The sequence below is a fragment of the Caretta caretta genome, chromosome 2, assembly GCF_965140235.1.
Source record: "Caretta caretta isolate rCarCar2 chromosome 2, rCarCar1.hap1, whole genome shotgun sequence".
In the NCBI taxonomy this organism is placed as follows: domain Eukaryota; kingdom Metazoa; phylum Chordata; order Testudines; family Cheloniidae; genus Caretta; species Caretta caretta.
Genome location: NC_134207.1, coordinates 155,460,947 through 155,483,312, shown reverse-complemented (window position 1 = coordinate 155,483,312; position 22,366 = coordinate 155,460,947). Strand labels below are relative to the sequence as shown.

The window sequence follows — 22,366 nt, the reverse complement described above, 5'->3', positions numbered from 1 at the left end:
AAACAGCCTGATTAACAGAAATGTCTTCTATTGCAATCTGAAGCAAGCAAGTCATCTTGAGACTTCCAAATGCAAGTGGTCTCCACACACACAAAAAGTCTTTCGACAGTTTGGAATAATTTTACCACAGAAAGAGGGAGCAAGCGCAGTTCACAATAATGTAAACAGAACAAGGATCTCTCAGATCACTGGATCCTAGAGCATTTAGCACTTTATAGATCATAATTACACGAGGAGCCGATGGGTAGGCAGTGCAAAGGATGGAGCAATGCTGCACTAAGTTCCTAACCGTTCACCCCACTCAAGACACCGGCTGCTGCACTCTGTGCTAGCTAAAGTTCTGTGGTGCTTTTCAAGGGTCTAGCCACATACAACTGGATTAATGCAGTGTGCTCTAAGGTTAAAACAGCGTTAGTCAAGGTGGCAAGCTCTGCAGGAGGGCTATCATTGCAGCCTCTGGACCAGGCATAGATGGAAGAAAAAGAAGAAAAAGAAAATCTGTCACAGCTGTACCTGGGCATCCAGGAAAACTAATGAATCCAATATAAGCCAAAGCTATGAATCATACTGGAAAGGACAAATGCACTACTAAAAAGGCACACTAAACTCAGCCAACCCTCTACATATTTGTCCTGTCAGATTCATTTGCATCCTTCTCATCTGATTAAACCTAAAGACACTTTGCATTCAGATACATATCTACAGTAGCTCTGTCAGGTACAAAGAAAACCGGAAAGTGGAGTCTGCCCTTTTAACAAGATGATTTCTATCTAGTGATCTGCAGATTGGTGGAACTACAGGCCAAAACATATCTCACAACAGCAAGCCCAACATTGATGGGGTGTGTAAAGCAGTAGAGACTAAGCCCAGTGGTATTCCATCCACAAGCGCTCAGATACAAAAAGGTACTTAACAGCTTTTGGAATTGCAGAGGTAGCAACAAATCGGATGATGGACCATCCCCTCCATTCCCAGAAGACTCTACAGGCACCTCAGCAAAACCTGATGACTAGAGGTTTTAAGTATTACTGAAAGAACTAACAGAATCGCTCACATAGTGCCTGTTGGATGCAGAATGTCAGACAAGGACAACAGTATCATCTCTGTACTACGTACATAACTGAAATTAGCACTTGAAGACAGCTGTTTAGTCAAAGAATAAGAACTTGAATTTCTCCAATACGATGTTCTTTACCTTCCCTTAAAATGGAAGATTTGAACCTGAGCTGTTACTGGTGAGGCCATTAGCCTCATTGCTGCCTGCTGAAGGGCAGGAAGCAAAGGGACATATTAACATCCCTGTCAGTAATAGGCTCAACCCACCAACTTCCCCTAGCAAAAGGTCCAGCTCACAGAAGATGCAACAGAAATAAACTATTTCCTGAATATCCTAGGATACTGTATGAAAGCAAAAAATTGCATTTCTAAATGGAGCTAGACTATTTTATTCTCTTAATTCTGGTGGTGGGGGGGGCGAGGTTTAGAGCAAGTTTCCCAAGGAAGTCCGTAAAACCTTCTTCAATGTTTTCAGTATTAGCAGGTCATAAATAAATACTTAATTTCTCTTAAAATAAAAACTACTTCTAACATTCTTTCAGAAAATATATGTGGACTAGAAGGTTCCTGAGATTGGTAATAGCAGATATAGAACCTTTCACAACTAGGTCACCAGCTCCAATCTAATGTAAGTGAGCAGTGATCAAAAGCTCTTACTGTCCGATGGATTTTGGTAGTCACAGTCCAGTCCCCCAATGAACAGATATTCACAAAAACACACCGCCATAATTAGAACTTGTTTTTTGTCTCAGATGAAAAACTTTTATCTCTAGAGGTTCTAGCCCTTGCAAGTCAGGATTGAGCCACGCTACTAAAGCAATATGGGGGTATACGCACAACTGTATCTCCCTGGCTCTGTCTGCATGTCTGTGAGACAGAGATTCATGTCGCCAGGACTATCAGGCCAGAATGTTTGTTGAGCACTACATTCGCATAAAAATTATAATTAAAGTACATTTTCATGAAGTAGTGTTTGAATTCAGTCATAAGTCAGAACTTATACTCTTTATAAATTGCATTGAGATGAAGGAAGAGTTAACACATGCAGAAGACAGGCCTACACAAATATGTATTTGAAAACCATCTTTCACAGAATATAAAATGCAAGTACATGAAAAACTGTTTGCACTCATTCAGAAGTCAAATAGAGTAAATCCTAAATGTTTCATTAAACCCTGGCATTTGATACAGGTAGAGCTAACGCAAGCAGAGCTACTACAAAAATATACTCCTTATAAAATTAGAAATACATTATGTATTTGCATTTTATATTGTTTGAATTCATTCAGAGATCACATTTGTTATAGTAAATCCTAAATTAAATTTTAAAATATTCCCAGGCATTCTCACTGCTCATTTTTGGACCAAGAAGATTCTATACTGTCACTTGATTCAGGTAGGAGTAACCAGGGGAGAAAAAACAAACAAAATGCCCCACATTCCAGCCATCATTTTTATATTTTCTTTAAAATGACAAACACTGTATTTGACACGTTGTATATGGACAAGTTATGCTCATGATATAATGAAAGTCTATCACTTCAGATTTCTAAAAATACAATTAAAACAGTTTTTGAAAGCTTTACAAGAACACAGATTTCCCAAACAATTCAATAATTTGAGCTATGCATTATGCTGAGGCTTCAAATCACTTCTAAATCCATCATCAGCAATGCTCAGACATCTCAAATTCAGTCCTTTCCATTCTTTTGCAAACTGCGCATCCTGCTTTGCAGCAGAATGAAATTCCACAAATACAGATCCTAGAGACAGGAGAAAAGTTTATGCCCTCAAATTCAATTCAGTTCCTTCTCCACATCTTTCCCGATTCTTTTCTATAAACCCTTCTCCTTAGAAACTGCTGAAGGGAAAGAAGCTGTTTCCATGTTGCAGTAAGGAACAAACAACAGGTTTCAAAGTCCTCCAAAGGAAAAGTTTATACTTGATATTAAGTAGAAAAGGAGGGAGGAAAAAGGAAAGGCTTTGCCCACTTTTGGATCTTCAGAATAAAGTTATCAGAAGTATCAAACTTCATATGACATATGGTTGGCAAATCTGTCAGTCAGCAGGATTGGCTTGGAACTCAGCTTTTGAGACACACTTACGTATCTTAATGAGGAAGTCTCACAGAAAGCCCCTCATATGCAAGCTGAGCAACAGCTATATCCAAAACAAGATGGTCTGCTTCTTTAAGTGTCTGGCATTGGTGGCTGTTTCGCTGTTTCCCATGGCAACATGAATAGCCACAATTAAGTCAGGCTCATCAGAACCAAGTCTTCTCAGGGACTGAGTCAGGCTTTTCAAATCACTTCTCTATTTAAAATGACAGAGCTCAGGGTCAAAGGAAAAAACAAACTTCTCTTCGCCATTTTAGACTCAAGGAAGACTGAATCCATTCTTGCTCAGGATCACACTGGAACAGATCTTCACAGTAGGGAGCTCAGCCAATAGATTTGCTCAGATATTTCCTAAACTAACTTGTGAAGTTAAGGATGAGCCACCTTCTGTGCTGGCCAAGTTCACATTACTACAGAATGGGTGCACAGTTCTCTTCACTCACCCCAGGACACACTAATGAAGTGGCCTCCTACTACATTGTTCTCGGGAAGTACTCGTTACTCAGTACTTCCCATCTCTCATGGAAGTAACAAACATTCTGCTGAGAACGGATGAAGGTGTCATTTTGCAGTTCATGGACCCTCACAAAACTGAAAAGTCAGATTCCCAATAAACAAATAGATGCCTAAGACAGGCTCCCAGGGCCTTTTGTCAAAGGGAAAAGCATTAAAATCCTGATCAACACCACAGCTGTGCATTGGCATCAGCTCTTCTCATAGCTGGCATGGAAAATTTTCTGGAAGATTATAGTTGCACAAGTCAAGATGAACAAAAATAGTTTCTAAAGGAGTCTGTGGCAAACTCTTGCTTTTCCTGGTGGGGTCCTCCAGAGACTTTTGTTCCCGGCAAAAAAGAAAGATTGTATGTACTCACATATCTTTTCAAGAGCTAGCAGAGACCCTAACTACCATATACTTCTTGGACACTGACATACGGGTGCACACCTGTATTTTTCCTTTCCCCAAAAAGTCTTACAAAAAAGTAAGGCAAGCACCCGATGCTCCAACTTTGACTTGCTGGATTTGCTACTCTGATATTTTTGTTCTGTTAAAGCAGCCCCACTCTCCCCAACCCTTGTATAATGCCTTTTGTTTTAAAGAGGATGTGACTTCTTGAACCTGTATACGTTGGGCTGCTTTGACTTCATATGAGCAATCAAAATATGTATTCATAAAGGTCCCAAAGTCCAATCATGTTTTTTCATACCTATCTGCCCAGAAATTTTATGCTTTGCAGTGAAAGAGTTTCAGCCATATCTCTCAGTAGAAACGAAATCGCAGCTTTGCCAGCTTCCTCGTTACTTTAGAATACTTTGTTATCACTCATATTGGGGGTGTGTGTGTGTGTGTGTGTGTAAGAGATTACCTGCCTGTAACTATTGTTCTTTGAGATGTGATGCAGACATGTATTCTACTTAGGTGTGCTCGTGTCCAGCGCACTGGAGCCAAAGAACTTGGACCAGCAGTACCTGCAGGGGCAGCACTCCTGCCCTGTGGCCCTAGCCCTGCCCCATGTCATGTAAGGGCGGTGCCACCCCAATCCCCTCAGTTCTTTCACACTGAATGTCTGAAGTACAGACTCCAATGCAGAGGGGACAGAGGGTGGGTTGTGGAATATAGGTGTGCATCACCTACCTGTAACTATTGTTCTTCAAGTAGATGCAACCGTGTATTCTACTTAGGTGACTCACAAGCAGTACCTGTAGGAGGTGGGCTCGGAGCCTATTTAAAACAAGAACTGCAGGATTGCCTTCCCAGAGTTTGTATCTAATCTGGATGCAGCAGTAATGGCATAGTAGCTCGCAAAAGTATGCACAGAGAACCAAGTGGCAGCCCTGCAAATGTTCAATGTCACTTAGAAATGCTGTTGACTTTCCCTGGGCTCTAGTGGAATGGGCTTGTACCCCTTTGAGGAGGTACAATCCCCAGGGCCGGATTAATCTTTTGTGGGCCCCTACTCGGCCTCTTCCCCCCACCCCCTGAGGCCCTGCCCCAGCTTGACCTCTTCCCCCCCAAGGCCCCACCTACCGCTCTCACAGGAGGGGGTGGGGAGAGGCCGAGCAGGGGCAAGGCCACGATCCAGGCACTGGAGCCCCTTCTGAGTGTGGGCCCAGTGCCATTGTAAACCCGGTACTATGTAGATCAGGATACTTTGTACGCTGTCATGGTACAGGAAGTTATCCTCCTGGAGATCATCTGTGAAGAGACCACTTGACTGTTCTTTCGGTCTGCATATGAAACAAGCAAGCGAGATGAGGAGTGGAAAGGTTTGTTTAGCTTTTTTTATCTGGGTAGGACCATCGCCTGACATCTAACATGTGAACATGTTCCTCTAGGGTTGAATGAGGCTTATGGAAGAACACTGGTAAATATAATGCTTGGCTCACGAGTGACTGGGAAACTACTCTGGATAAAAAAAACTTAGGGTTCAGGCACAGACTTACTTTCTATTTAGAAAATTGCATGTAGGGGGGAGCTCCACCATCAAAGCCTGCAACAAACCCGCTTTCCTTCCAGATGTTATCACCATGAGGAAGGTAGTATTCTGACACAAAAGGGTGAAAGAAGAAGTTGCTAGAGACTTGAACAGAGGCCCCATAAGAGTCACTCAGACTGTATTAAGGTTCTACAAAAGAATCGGCTTCTTTAACCGGCAGGTGGAGAGGACTCGTTTCAAGAAACTCATTGCCATGGGGTTTGAAAAACACCAACTTCCCATGGATAGGTGGATGAAATGCTCTCTATGAGCCAAATGCAAGATGAGAAGACTGAAGGTGTAACAGATACTCCAAGATGTCCTGGATACAAGCCAGCTTCGATTCAACTCCTCAGCCATTCAAGTGCTAGTTCCACTTGGCTGAATAGGTCACTCTGGGGGAGTGCTTCCTACAATTGAACAAGACTTGCCAAACTGCCTCAGAATATCTTCCTCCTACTCCACATCTAACCATGCAGTATCCGTGCTGTGAGATGCAGGGAGCTGAGTGCTGGATGCAAAACCTGACCTGGATGTTGAGTCAAGACGTTGGAATGAAGTGGAAGGAATATCGGAGGCCAAATCAATAATGTGACACAGCTAGACAACCAACATTGTCTCAGCCACACTGGAGCAATGAGAATGAGCTTGGCACAGTCTAATTTCAGCTTGAGAGTGACTTACGAAATGATGGGAATTGGAGGAAAAGCATATAGGAATGCAGATTCCCAGCTCAGGTGAAAGGCATCTGGCATTTGGGGGTTGGACTAGATGACCTTCTGGGGTCCCTTCCAACCCTTATATTCTATGATTCATCGGTCAAGGAGCTTGGACTGAGACCCCGTCAGGAGCAAAACAGATGACATTTCTTGTTGCCTCTCATGGTGAAGGAGATCAATTGTTGGAATGCCCCAAACTGCAAAAATGGACTGCAGGATGCTGGGCTTCAGGGACCAGTCATGATTCAATGAGAAATTTCTGCTGAGGTGATCCACCAGTTGATTCTGGATCCAGGTAAATGACTGGCCATGGGGATAATGTTTTCCCTAATGTAAAACTGCCAGTGCCTGATCACCTCCTGACACAGCGTGTTGGAGTGTGCGCCCTCTGTCTGTTCACATAATACATTGCAGTTGCATTGTTGGTAAGGATGTGCACCGCAGAGTCTCTGATGTGAGCTTGAAGGGCCTGCCAGGCACTGTAGATGGCATAAAGCTCCAGGACATTGATACGCAAAGAAGTTTCCTGTTCTGACCACAGGCCTTGAACTTTCAGCAATCCCAGATACACTCCCCAACCTATTAAGGAGGCACTGGTGACAACAGTTCTGATTAATGGGGATTGAGCGAAAGGAACCCCTGGCACACATTGTCCTGAACCATCCACTACCGTGAGAAGTCCAGGATTGGAGGAAGACGTCAGACCAGTGTGTCCAGAGGATGACCATTTGGATGACGGACCAACTTTAGCCACATCTGAAGACGACGTAGGTGCAGCTTGGCAAATTAGACTACCTGTGTGCATGCAGCCATATGACTAGCAACCTAAGGGATACTTGGGCTGTGGTTGAGGGTTGAGATTGCAGGTCCAGACATCAGTGACAAATCCCGTGGACTTGCTTGGTCAGCAAAAAAGCTCTCAAACTCAGACTAAATCAGGGCCTGAATGAACTTGGTTCTGAGAGCTGGAGCCAACGTTGACTTCCCACTGTTTAGGATGAGACCTAGATGATTTGAATAGGCATAGTGTGAACTGGACATGAGAGAGGACTTCCTCCCTGGACTTTCCCCTCAGTAACTTACAATCTACTTGTCCACTGTAACTGTAAAAATGAGACAGCCTGTTCCCAAAACAGGGGGACAGAGAAGGAGCGGTTACTGCTGGATTGCTGTTGTGGACACACAAGTGAGAATGGGTACATGCTGGATGCCGGGGTGTGTGAGTGTGATGAGGTGGCTGGTTAAACCTGGATCAGAGGATCTTCTCTTTTGGGATCTGTGGCCCTTGCTGGTGTAGTCTTGTTACCTTACAGGATGGGAAGACCGCCCAAAAAAGGCTGCGAGTGTTATTGCTGTTGTTGCTGCTGACAACTATAGTGATGTCCCTTCACAGCTAGTGTATATACTCCCAAAGAATGTAAAGTATCTCAGGAGTCTTTTAAAGAGTGCAGGGTTTCATCATTTTTTTCCTGAAAACAAAACTCAGCTATCAAATGTTAATCCTCAATAGTTTGCCCAATGCCCCAAATCTGCAGCTACAAGGCCCTCCTCATGCTTATAGCCTTAATTCTGGGCCCGGCATCTGCCACATCCAAAGACGACTGTATGGTAGCCAAGACCTAATTGCAGCCTTCTGCAATGAATGCCATAAACTTTTCCCTGGAGGTTTCTGGCAACTTGTCTGTGAACTCAGAAATGGGTGTCTAATTGAGAAAGTCATATTCAGAGATATCAGAGGGGTAGCTGTGTTAGTTTGGATTCAGAGAGCAACACCTGTTGCTTCATGGTGTGCATTTGCAGGGAAATGGGAGTATAAGTCTTCCTCCCCATTAAGCTCATTGTCTTAGATTCTGTCCTTAGAGGTGGACTTATGCCTCCACTGCTGTGCCCTGTCATTTGCTGCAGTTACCACGAGAGATATAGGAGGGAGTAGAAACCCCCAAACCCTGCATAGGAACAAAGTACAGTTTTTCCAAATACTTTGCCATGGGAGGCAATGAGGCTGGAGTATTCCAGAGTGCATTTGCAGGCTCCAAAAGAGCCTCTTTTATCAGGATGGCTAGTGTCCCCAGAGCAGATGATTGGAGACCATCCAGCAGTTTATGTGTATTCTCCTGTAGGAATTCCACCTGGGTACTCAAGGAGCTCCTGATACATCTGAAAGTCCTTGGGCACCAAAAGAAAGGAAGATTCCAGCACAGTAGACTTGTCCAGGAAGGACAAGGAGGCTGTTTGCTGTGCCAATGACGGGTCCTGTTCTTGTACCACACGATCTGGTAGGAAGAGCCCTGGAGGGCTCAGTGGTCATTTGCAGTTGAGGTGGTTTAAGAGCGGAAGCCACCATCAGGACTGGTGATCTTGCTCTGGAGTAGGTTGAGAAGTGGGACCTCGGGGACTGAGGAGCTTTCCAAGGAGGCTACTGAGCATACAGATACGGCACGGGTGGTCAGCAGGCACCAGGCTAAGAGCCCCAGTCCCAACCATGGGACTGATGCCAATCTCGGTGCCGTTGTTGATCCAAGGGTGTTCTCTGGCACCTATCTGACGGGGGTGAATACGACCCCAGCCTTGATCTTGAGGAGTCCCAGAAGTTCTGTGGTGACAACAGGTGAGTCAGACCTGACAGGCCAAAGTCAGGCTCACCTGAAGCCCAATATGGGGGCAGCATCAGTGCCAAAAAGGCATGGGGGATCAGCACTGAATGAGATACACTCCCATACAATACCGAGAGAGGCGTCGGCACTGAGGCTAAGAGTGGTACCAAATTTGACAATGTGATCTGCCACTTGGACAATGACATTGCCAAAGGATGCACCAACATCAAAGGAACCTTTCATGCCAGGCCTGGTGTCGGCCTCAACTCCACAGTCAGAGGCCTCGGCAGTGTGAGCTGTGGTGCCGACAAGCCTGGCAGCTCTGTGACACAGCCAGAAGGTGCCAAAGGCACAATGGAGGATGATGCAGTAGAAGCCATGGCCCCAGCAAACTCTTGAACCAGTGAAGAGTCTGGGACTAAGAGGCAAAGCAGGTCTGATGTCACCTAATATATTGTCAGTATGGAGACCGGTGCTGATGTAATCAGTACTGGACTCAGCAGACGTTCCAAGGCTGGAACTAGATTTGACAGTACAGGCTCTCACTGCTCTCGAATCAGTACCAGGGAGTGGTTAGATGGAACAACTCCATCCCATGTGCTGGAGGGAGAACAGTGTCAGTTAGCACATCTCTTAGAAAATGAGGAGGAGTCTCCCAGAGTCCTGGAACGGTCCTGATTTGTTTTATGGGACCTATTCCTCGCCTACCAGGGGAGGGAGAATGACCCTTCTTCCGCTTGAGGGAAATGCTGGAGCCCAAGCACAGAGCGGCATCACTTGCTGGATCTGAAGGTGATCACCAGTCATGTGAGGCCTTGGTAACAAAGCAGGCCCCATGGCCCGCTCCAGCTGGTACTGTTTTAGTCGCAAGTCATTCACCATCTGAGTCCTGTTTGTGAACAACTTGCAGATGGAGCACTGCTCTTTGACATATCCTTCACTGAGATACAAGCAACACCTTGCGTGGGGATCATTTTTGGGGATGACCCCTAAACATGATGGACAATGACTGAACCCTAGTGAGGGCATGACCTAGTATAGTATTAGTTAGAATAGCTGGTTGCCCTAACACTAAACTTAGCCTAAGGTACCACTAACTACTAGACACAAGAAAAAGCTATGGCTGCAGGTTGTGCGCACTGCCCCTGTGAGTGTTCTTAGGGTATGTCTACATAGTGATCAATCTATCGGGGATTGATTTGTCGCGTCTAAATCGATCCCCGATCTCTCTGCCATCGACTCCTGAACTCCACCGCGGCAAGAGGCGGAAGCGGAGTCTACGGGGGAGTGGCCGCAGTCAACCCCGCGCTGTGAGGACGCGAGGCAAATTGACCTAAGATACGTCAGCTTCAGCTATGCTATTCTCATAGCTGAAGTTGTGTATCTTAGGTCAATCCCCGCCCCCTAGTGTAGACCAGGCCGCAGATACATTTCTCTGGCTCTGGTGTGTCGGAAGCGCACACACCTAAGTAGAATACATGGCTGGCTCTATTGTTGAAGAATCCTATTTCCCCATAGTTAATATTCACTCAAGAGCCACTGCTGCCTGCTGCTCTTCCATACAAGAGGCATTTCACTTATCCTTTCACGAAGTATTTCCTCAAAGTGATGTTCCATCCATACTTGCCAGTTAAATTACCTAGCTCGTGGCCAGGACTTGGTACTAGCAAGGATCATGGGCATACCCTCTGAATCACTTGCAAGATGGATGTTCATTCACCTTCTCCATAGGTTGCTGCCTTCCTTGTTGAAAGGTTTGGCAGGAAGGGCAAGATATATTCAGGAGCCCAGGGCCAGTTTATAATTATTTTATTTACTGGGTTTTTTTAAACAAAGGTGATGCTTTTAGTCCTCATCCCAAGCTCTTACCACCCAAGGTGGATCCCAAATTTAATCTGAGTCAGAGCATTATCCATCTAATTTGCTTCCTGAAACCTCATTGTATTGCCTGGTGAAGCCAGATTACATAGAATGGGTGTTTAAAAAGCTGTTACTATTGTGACAGAACCAAACCCTTTCAGAAATTCTGGTTCAAAGCAACGAGAAGGTGGGGGCGGGAACAGGGAGCACTCTGTACAGATATTATCTTAATAGAGTTAACTTTAAATCCAGACTTGCTATGAGCAACCAAGCAGGAGTTCCAGTGGCAGAAGGACTTTAAATTTATTTACTAGAGACATCAGAAGAAGAGACTCCACAATTTGCCTCTGTAGTGTTTCCATATTTGAGATACTTGCTATCTCTATCTCTTTCCTCCTTCTACTCCTATTTTTCTCTCTAATGAACTGATGCCTCTTTCATTCTTTCCAGTTTCTGTTAGCTCAGGAAAGAATTAAAAATCCAGCACATATTTTCAGCGTCAGACCATCATATGACCCTAATTCTCACTTACAAAGAGAACTACACTAATGGCAAAAACTAAATATCTACTTGAAGAGAAATATTTAACACACAGTAACCAAGGAACTGTCACAGTGATCCATCTAGCACAGTACCTTTACTCCGACAGTGGCTAGTACTAGATGCTTCAGAGGAAAGTGCAAGAATTCCTGCAGTAATCAGTTCTGGAAGGCATCTTCTTAACTCCCATTAGTTAAAAATTGACTTATGTTCTGAATTCTTATATATTGCAATACACCCCTCTTCTCCCTTGCAAAAACAGAAGATACAGGAGGGACAGCATGATGTAAATTTTCGTTATCATGAAAAAATAGCACCATGGCTTTATTACTGTATGGCTGCCCAGCAAAAGAGTTATTTTTTTTAATCAATACGCAGCAAGTTTGGGTGAACCCATGGATCCTTCATGACCAGTATGGCATTTTCTAAGTATTCATTTAGAAGACAGGTAGGTTGACAGCTTATTACATTACCTGAATTTCCAAGCAGATGGCACCTAGAAACTGGTGATGTTGGTAACTGAGGTTCGGGTACTAGTTTAGGCACATTAAATAATGTGAATTAGCCTTCAGCATACTCTTGAAAGAAAAGACTGAACATACGCATTTTAACTTAATATTTTCACATTACCCATAAATCAGTTTAAAATGTAATATATACAAAATTTTAATACCACATTAAAAAAGTTTAAAAATTGTTTTAATCACATCAGGACTATAAATATTAGTCTCTGGCAGAATATCTTTATATTGGCTGTGAGGGCAGACAGAATGATGGTTTTGTCATTAAGCATCAAACATTTTGCAGAACATCAATAATTCTCTTTAATTTGCTTTGCCTCAGAGGCTGGTATGAGATGCTGGGACCTGCAGTGCGCCTGAATAACAGTGCATCAAATGAAAGGTATCTATGCCAGGTTGACCATTCTGAATGCTATTTAGAGTGGTCTGAGAGCAGATATATGGGCTCCCTGCAGAGATTTGATTTCAAAAGGAAACAGGTAGTTTGCAGTGCAAACAATTCATCACCTCTACAACAATATTCCTGTACTAACAGTGCTACAGAACCTGAAATCATGCAACACAAATATAGAAACAGAAATTGTTAATCTAATCAAAAATAGACAGTACTGGCCTATGACTTTTTATACTAGAGAGGTTATCTAATATTAAAAATATACATGACAAAAATAAACATTAGGGTAGAAAAACAAACCTATAAGAATAAGAAAGTTATATTATGGCTGCCACCATGTTTTAGTTCATACATGTTTAGTTAAGTATTGCAGCATACTGCATATAGGCTATCAGAAGGACCACACTGGATAATTAACCTAGTAATTCCTTTAATACAGTAATACACATTAAATATACTATTATATACTAATTACTATCTTGAAATTATGTAAAAAGTTGCCAAATTAAGCACGCAAGTGTTAGAAAATGCCAGAATTAAGGTTCCTGATGCAATGCACATTTTGCCAGTGGCTTACACAACTATTTCCTAGACAATAGAGGAATCCTGGGAATCAGGAATCCTGAGCTCCACTCCTGATTCTGAAGCTGAGTGTGGTCTTATGACTACAAACAGCATAAACAACAACATAATTTGCCATAGTCATTCAGAAAGGCAGTGCTGCATAGCGGATGAGACTTAGGTCTAGTACTCAAATTAAGGGAAAATAGTGGGGCCATGGACGTCAAGTGGCTGGCTTTAATTTAAACAGTAGTGCGAAGTAAGGGGGCCACAAGACAGAAGTCAGGTAGCCCCTAAAAGTAGTAAGCTCCCCCTGCCACACACATTCTCCCAAAATTCACACGGTTTAGGTCTGTCATGTTAGAGACTAGGGTTTTATTTCTAGTTCTGCCAGAGGTGATCTTGCACAATCTGTAAAATGGGGAGAAGTGATTTGTCTGCCTCCTAAGCAAGCGACGTGAGACCGTGGCTCAATAATAAGTGCTTGGAAGGAAGAGCACGGAAGTAACACTAGGAAGAGCTGACACAAACTCTTACTGGTTCCCAACCCAGTCCAAACCCTCTTAGACCAAAAAGGGCAGTACTGCTGCATCATCACCACCCAGACCCCCCTTCAGACCCTGTAGACCTGTCTACCATGCAGCAGGCTCAGTAGAGGCTAGAAATATGCTCAATGCAGTTAGCATGTTCAGAAATAAAGCAACAAGCCTCTTAAACTCTACTGAATGTTTGCAAATGGCAATTTTCAGAGGCTTATAACTCAGCTAAAACTGGGTAAATTTTTTAGGGATAGGAAAAGGTACTTTTAACCCCAAGACTTATCCTCCTGTTAAATTTCAAACCTCTACTTCTAAATATGGAGGTGCAAAAGTTCAAAAAGCAGCTGAAAAAAAGTATTAGCAGAACTACTGACTTTCCCCAATGTCGTTCTTGAAAATGGGTCAAAAGTTTCAACCTTAGGCAAAGAGTAAGCACAGAAAAGTTTCAGCCCTAAAATTTAAAATGCAACTAAGTAGAGGCTTATATAAAGTGTTAATGTAACCTTAGCTATAGGCAGCATGAGCTCCACCCTTCAGAGTTTTCCATATCTTGAAAATAAATGTAACATCCAAAATCCTAAAAAGTAAATAACTAACATAAAACAAAACAAAAAAACCCAAACAAAAAAGCCCAAAAACAAAACACACACAAAAAACTGTCAGCCAGATTGCTTAATAACTTTCCAAAGTTTAGTGAATTTACTTTGACCAGTAATCGGAATATTAATTCAAAAAGAAAAAAATTTATAAAAGTAAATCTATATAAGTTGGTTTGATTAGTTCAAGAACTTTTTCTGAGATAATATTTATGTAAATTTTGAAAGTGACAGTGAGCCACTGTTACTCTGATACAAAGCAAATACAACAAGGTAAACAAGTTTCTGATAAACAGGTTAAACAAATGACTGAAGTTACATTTAAACATTTAGCAGACTAGACATAAAATGCAGCTACCAGATAGTAAGAGAGCAGGAAAATTCCAGCAAAGACGATGTGTTTGACAATTTTTATTTATTTATTTTTTAAAAAAAACAATACACCTTTAGGGGAATTACTGACTGAATTATTTACCTGTAAATTTTGTTTTCCAGAGACTAGTACTGATGATAGATCTCAATACTTTGTATCTGCTCTTGCTTTTGGCTGCCAGGCGTGCGCCATAATACAATATAGAATGATATTTAGTGTTTTTAGGGGAAGTGCCAGAAGACAGCAAGGGAGAGTGGAAGGAGAGGGAGAAAGGGTGAAAGGAGGTGGCAAGAGAGGTCCATCAGTCAACAAGGCATTGGGATAAAATCTAAAATACATTATTCATTTTCTAAGTTCTAGGATTCTAGAAAGGTGTTCCAGATAGCAGAAGTTTAGCAGGAAAATGTTCTTCCTGCATCAGCAGTGGTGTGATTATGTGAAGTAACAAATTAGCCAAGTAAAATAAAGACATACTCCATGAAGTACACTGGAGAATTACGTTCTGGTGTTGCTCTGGAAATTCTACAAGCAGCTGTAGCAAATTCTGCACGAGAATTTTTAAAATACACACACAGGACAGGAGGATGGCTGCTCAGAGAAATGAGAGATTTCAGCTATTGCATGCCTAATTTAATTTGTCCATCAAGAATGGTTTATGCTCTGATGTTTACTGCAGTGCCTCAACAGATCCCCTCCACCCTGATGCACAAAGCCAGCTGACTACTTCAAAGCTTCCTATTAGGGAAATAGAATGTCATAGATCTTTTAAAGCTGAGGATATCACAGGAAGATTCTGACATCCAGTGATGCAAAAATTCAATCAAGAAGTCTTTTAAATGTTTTCTGATTATGAACTGGCTTTGTGGACACCTCTGCAGAAACCAAAAATTGAGTCTATTTGCCTACTCCTGACAGTTTGAAGAACAATCTTATTTTATAACTCATACTCTGAGCTGATATATAGTCTGCCCCAAACATATAGTGTTCATGCCTGAGACTTCCTTCAAGAACAGAAGAAGGGTGCTTTTAACTGTTGGGACACTGTCTATGGGAAGAACTAGAATATCCAAAACAAAAAGAGCACAAATAATGGCTTCTCAGTGGAAGATACCGAAGCTTGGTATTTAGTCATTACTAAATCTACAAGAACAGTAAAGAAACTTTACTGCCAAAAGAGAGTCACACGCTTCCCAAGGAAAAGCTCCAGTTCTAGGAGACCAGGAAACAGCACCTTCATTGTCAAAACAGCAAAAAAGGCAACAGTAATTTAAAGTACCAGTGTCAATTATACCTCAGAGATATGTGCACACCTATTCATGTCAGCAGGTAAATACTTTTCTATCTAGAGCTACACAACCGAAGAGACTTAAATGCACACAGCATTAAAACATTACTACTACTTTGGATTTTTAGCTCCAGAAAAACAGGATGTACTCTTCCCATGGATAAAAAACTAGCTGTACCATCAAAAGGTGTTGAGCACTTTCTTAAAAATGCTGGATGCCATCAACTCCTAATGCAGCAGGGAGTGCTCAGCACCTCTGAGGTATGTACTCTAAACTCTACAGGATCAAACCCTAAATTGCTGATGCACCAAAAGGAAGCAGAACATTGCACAGAAAGTATGGCTGTTATTCTGCAATACAAATGAAACAGAATTCCATGGTTGTCCCTTTGTCTCTCACTGGGGCAACAGACGTTACTTACACTTCACCCGTTACTGCTTTTAATTCAGCTTCCTGGTTTGCTATTTACTATTGGAATAAAACCATCTAATCTTCCCATATTTTCAAAAGCAAGACAACCACTTGTTGATGGCAACACCAACAGGAGAGCCATTTTTCATATTGAAAAAGGGAGGGACCCTACTCTGCTAAGGCTCATAGGTTTTGTGCAAAACAGCTTACGCAACCTCACCCCTGTGTAGGTGGGTAGTGTGGGATGTAGCATGGCAGGAATTCTTGGCTGCACTGCCACCCACAAGATGACGGGAACAGGCTACTCTAGCTCAGGCAGCTTCCCCAGGGCTATCTAAGTTACAGAGGACGACTCACTACACGCTAGCTGCTCTTTAATAGTTTTGCCAATGTCAGATTGGAATTAATTAGGCTTCACTTATCAGCAAGATGTTACAAAAAACTCTTCTTTCCTTAATAGACATGTTAAAATAAAAAAACAGAACTAAATCGGGATTTACTTTGAGTTACTTACAGTGCTGATCACAGTCTACTCTGGCAAACACTACTTGATTCTTATCTGGATATTCTTCCTTAATGACGTTGGAAGCTTCCTCAAAGATAGGATGCAGCATTTGGCTGAAGCGGCACCTGTTGACAGTCAAAGACAACAAATACATTAATAACTTTCAAGAATTTTATTTGTATTGGTGACTCAGTGAGAAATTGTGATTTAGTAGAACCTCAATTTTATGAACACCAATCTTCTGAATAAGCAGTTATACAAATCATTTTTTCCTGATGGGAAAAAGAATAGCACGTAACTAAAGTGATGTCAAAGAACAAATTGATATCCCTTCACATTTCAATGCCTTCAATGCATTGGAAACTGCTTTGCAGTGGTTTGAAGCACAAGAAGAAAGTGATGGATTGTAATGTTCTGCAATTTATGTACCATATTTGCTGCAATTTTGAGATGTTCAATTTTATTTACTTCTCAATTTTATAAATTTCTCAATCCATATTTAAAAGCTCATGAAATAGGAGTTCTCCTGTATTTTAGCATGTGCATATGATCTGGTGGCTTTGTGCAAAATGAAAGTATGTATTTGATTAGGACTCTGTTGGTAGGCCATATGGAAGTCACAGTAACATTTCCACCTATACAAGGAAAAAATAAACTCAAACAACGGAAAATGTGCGTAAAGGGAATATGTACTTGTGATTAACACAACATATGATTGAATGACACCATTCACAAAAGACAACTGTAAGATTCAGCTGAAAAACCTCAAACACTAAATGGAAGACAGAAGAGCTTCGCACCCCTCAAGCTATCTACCTAAGTCCACAGAAAGTAAATTCTATTCAGAAAATCAAAGATTTCTTCCTTCTCCTCTATTATATTACCCTAAGTGTAATTAACAAAAAGATTATTTGGGTTTCTCATGATTCATGTAATCTGCAGCTAAAATGGTCAACTCATAAACAGTGCCTCTAGATTCTCATTGGAAATGGTATTGATCACCATAACAATTGCCTTAGATGGCTGAACTTAAAATCTCAAACTAAAGTTTTAGATTTAAGATCATGATGTGGTAACATGTACACAGACAGGGAATTCCATGGTTCATATCTTGCAGTGATGTCAGATTTTCAAGTGACATCTTGGGTAGAGAGCCTCTCTCCTGCTTTGGGAAAAAGGGGTGGACATGATGGAAAAAAACTACAAATGCCTCGGCTCTTTGGAGGACGTTTTCATTATATTAAAACTTAAAATGGCCACCACAGTAAGTACAATAAACCCACTACTTATTTTGGCCTTAAATTTAGTTTACCATCTACTGTCTCCAAGCTTTCTGTTTTTGTTATGCTGAAGAATTTTGTATTGAAGATGTATATGTGCATTGTAGAAGCTCCCAAAGGCACCTGGTTAGGGGAAACTGGGCAACTTGTTTCAGATTAGCATGTTACTGTATTTTTCTACTAAAACAATAAACTGTGAAATCCTGAAGTGTTGACATCAAGTGGATATCATATTTTTCAGAGTTAACATCTCATTCAAATGAACAGGGCAGTTCACCCTCCTAGAGCTATTGTTTACAGCAACAGTTCATTGGTTTGCGCTGTTCACATTTTTAAGACCATCTTCTAGGGCTAGAAATATTTGTTTTAAAATGAAATTTTAAGGGCTTGTCTACTTGCAAACTTACACCAAAAATAAAACAGATTGAGGCCTTGTCTACACTTAAGAAGGTCTGCCACTAAAAATATGCCAGTAGAGCTATCTTGGCAACTCCACTCCCAGCAGAGATACAGCTTATACTGGCAAGATTCTTTTGCTGGTATAGTTTCTTAAACCAGTGCTCTGAACAGAATAAACTACACCAACAAAAGGACTTGTGTTGGTATAATTGTGTCTATGCAAAGGGTTTTTTTGCCGGCATAGCTACATTGGGTAGGGGGCGTGATTTTTCTACATTCCTCATTGACAGCTATGACAGTAAAATTTAAATATAGATCAAGCCTTAGCTTTTTAATGCAAGTTTGTGTTATACCATCCCTTAGGGCTTGTCTACACATGAAAATTATTCCTGAATATCCACAGGGAGTTATTCCGGAACAGATAGTGTGTTTTAATTTACAACTTTCAATTGCAGACCAGCCCTTAGATTCAGGACTACAATTCTTTGCCAAGACAGGAATTCTGTAGCATTGGGGAAACGGCTCCGATTACAAGTTTAGAAAATAGTCAATGGGAGTGATTTAATTAATCTCACTGTACCCATTTCTAAAATAGGGATACCAAAGTACATCATAGAAGGGTTTTGTAGATTAATTAATTAGTTGATATTTGCACGGTGCTTTGAAAATAGACACCGTTATTATTGGGGCAAGTTGGTTGCCTACTGTTCTGGTTCAACAGCTGTACCAATCAAAGAGAGACCATAAAAAAACCAAACACGTATAACACAGTTCTGTATTGAATATACACTAACTCCTGGTCTACATACAAAGTTGCACCTATTTAGCAAAAGGTGTAATTTTAAACCAATTTAGTTAAGCCAGTGCAAGCTTCTGTGTGAATACGCACACTGGTATAAACACAGTTTATATTGGTTTAGTTTGTGGTGGCAAATTTACAAGCACATGCTAAACCAATATAACCAGTGTTAAACTGATAAGATGTTTGGTCTACACTTAATTTATGTTGGTATAGTTAACATTGGTCAGAGGTGTGAAAAAAACGGATCCCTGACTGACACAGCAATGCCAAAACCCCCTCAGTGTAGATGTAGCCCTCAAAAGAAGAGGGCTTTTGTCAACATAGCTACTGTTCTTCAGAGAGGTGGTTCTCCTACACAGACAAAAAAAAGTTCCTTGTCATTATAGACTGTGCCTACCCTAGGGGACTATGCTGAAATAGTTAGGTCACCATACAGGTTCTATAGCACAGACATACCTTAAGTGGGTGCACAGAGGTGTTTCTGCTGGTTTAACTAAATTGGTTTTTAAACTGATTTAAATTAAAACTAGTCTAAACACAGAAGTTGCATAAGTCCTAAGAAGAGATGTATTTTATTTTTAAAAATATTTTATTTTTATTGGCAACTTATATATACAGAAAAGATGGGATCTTAAGTTTTCAAATAAATTTCAAATATAATTTTAATCACTTGAGAGCAGTTGAATGAATTATCAGTAAGTAAAATCTGACAAGGATTTTTTTAAAACTGCTTTTGTTTCCTTCTGAGATACACTTGAAGCTTGGGTATTTTGTCTCTTCTGCTTGATTTTTACTTTAGGAATGCCAAATCTAATCTTCCTAGAAGACCTCTGATTTCTCAGGATACATAGTGTTAGCGCTCAAACCTTAACTGAAGGAGCAAGGATGTTTTGAGTTTATCTTCTCCCTTAAATGAATATTAGTCACTGGGGCTAAAAAGACATCTTGTCTCAAAAAATTTCAGAAAATAATGTACCTACTACAGTTACAAATAACTCTTAACATTTTAAGCAGTAACAGAAAAAGTAATTTATTTTTCCAGTATGATAAATTTTCTATATTTAGCATCACTTTTCAGGTTGTTGGTTTCACTGAAGTCAGTAAATTTCTCCAATGCTGAAAAAAATCTTTATAAATATCAAGAATGGAGCAGAAAAACCTTTTTATTGTTTAAAGATACATTTAAAAAAAATCAGCATACAGTATTTAAGGGAGCTCTATCAGAAACTAGATTTTCTTGTAATTAGTTAATCAGAAAAATACTAAACATATTCATTTAAATAAGTGTTTTAAAAGTTTAACCAATCTACCCAAAAATGCCTTCCCTTCTCAACTGCACAAGTTTCAGCCTCATGACTCTTGTGATTTCATAATATCACTAATTTTCTACTTTGATAATCTTCCATAGTCAACAAGAGTTGATTTTCTAATGCAACTCTCCCATGCTTTCTTTCTTTTTTTTGGGTGGGTGGGGGTGGGGGGGAGAAAGAGAAATAATATATTTTAGGCTATCATTCATTACAAAAGAGCTCAAAAACTTAAGAGGATTTTCCCCCTCGCAGAACAGCTTTATATAGAAGTTATGGCAATACTGATTAAATACTTACTGCCATTCACTATCATTAAGCTAAAGTTTTTTCCCTGTCAGATTCTCCTGATGAAGCACACTATACTGCATACATGTAAAGTATTTTTATATGAAAAACAATGAGAACTGGTTTGAAAAATGACAAGTATTGTATTTTTGATTAGAATGGTAAGACTTGTTACGATGGAAATTGTCCTATTCTAACATGCAGAGATTTTTAACGTGAAATAGAAAAGCTTTTGACACTTACCAATCAGCATAAAAATTAACTAAAGCAACGTCAGCATTGTCTGGAAAAAAAAAACACATAAAACAATGTCATGTTGTGATGCAAACACTTGTTGCAGCACTTAAATCAGAGACTATCTGGGCCAGAGTATGCACAATCAACAAGAACAAGCATTTCCAGATTATGGAGATTACAATCTAGTGGCTGTTACAAATTTAGTGAATGGGATGAGTCAACTGAAATACTGCTATAAATGGATACAGTCTATATGGGAAGAGAAAGGGAAGGGGCTCCATTATGTCAAGTGTATTTACAATGTCAACAAGCTACATTTAGACAATTAGAGTTCAGTTCTTTGCATTCAATACAAATAATTAAACAACAAATCAATAACATTTAGCATCTGTGACAGATGAAAGTGAGAAGTTTCTGGACCTCTATCAGGTTGCTCCAAACCAAAGGATATAGTACTTATGAGGGATGTTGAATTACACACAAAGACATACACATACACACGCAAAATGACAAGATCATTTAACATTTAGGTTGAAAAGTTGAGCACTCAAAAAGTTTAGGAAATGCCAGAATTAAGGTTGTCTGTGAAACCTTAATTTGGTCCCATTCTGTGTGCATTATGAAACAATCTTCTATAGATGAACATATACTTTTTCTACAAACCCGTCTCATTCAGTGCACAGTCAACCTGTGGAACTCCTTGCCTGAGGAGGTTGTGAAGGCTAGGACTATAACAGGGTTTAAAAGAGAACTGGATAAATTCATGGAGGAGGTTAAGTCCATTAATGGCTATTAGCCAGGATGGGAAAGGAATGGTGTCCCTATCCTCTGTTTGTCATAGGGTGGAGATAGATGGCAGGAGAGAGAGATCACTTGATCATTACCTGTTAGGTTCACTCCCTCTGGGGCACCTGGCATTGGCCACTGTTGGTAGACAGGATACTGGGCTGGATGGACCTTTGGTCTGACCCAGTATGGCCATTCTTATGTTCTTATGATGCTTACTTAATGAGCAGCAGTTCAATATTTTATTTTCTCCTCATTGTTCGATGTCTGGCCCTAGGCCTTATTTACTGCACAATATACAAATCCTGGTCTGAAGTCAGAATTATTAATTTCCTAATGAGCTTTTCTGTTATGCTCATCGCTATGGTATCCAAGTCTTAAAGCAGTTAATGTTGATGAACTCCAAAACTCCCCCGTGAAGTGAAGGGGAGATATCCCCATTTTACAGATGGAAAAGGGGTACAGAGAGATTAAGGTCAAAAGTAACCCCAAATTTTGGGTGCCCAGTTTGAGATGCCTAGGATCTTATTTGCTGTAGTACTTAGCATTATATAAGAACTTTATATGTCCAAAGCACAGCTCTCACTGACTTCAGTTGCAATGGAGCGTGCTCATCTCTTCTGCAAATGAGACTCCAGGGTCTCAAGTCAGGCACCCAGAAAAAAGAAACACATGATTACCGATCACTTGTAAAATGTGTGGTTTAAGTGATTTCCCTA

General features: G+C 40.8%; 1 protein-coding gene across 1 annotated transcript in view; it reads right to left on the bottom strand.

Annotated features, from left to right (window-relative positions):
* Positions 1-22,366, bottom strand: part of ERP44 (endoplasmic reticulum protein 44) — a 132,401-nt gene that overhangs the window by 71,802 nt on the left and 38,233 nt on the right. Inside the window, exons 3-4 of the mRNA XM_048839428.2 lie at positions 20,868-20,907; positions 16,558-16,673 (exon numbers count right to left, since the gene is read on the bottom strand). Coding sequence (XP_048695385.1) covers positions 16,558-16,673; positions 20,868-20,907 — 156 coding nt within the window. The remainder of the gene's footprint in view (positions 1-16,557; positions 16,674-20,867; positions 20,908-22,366) is intronic.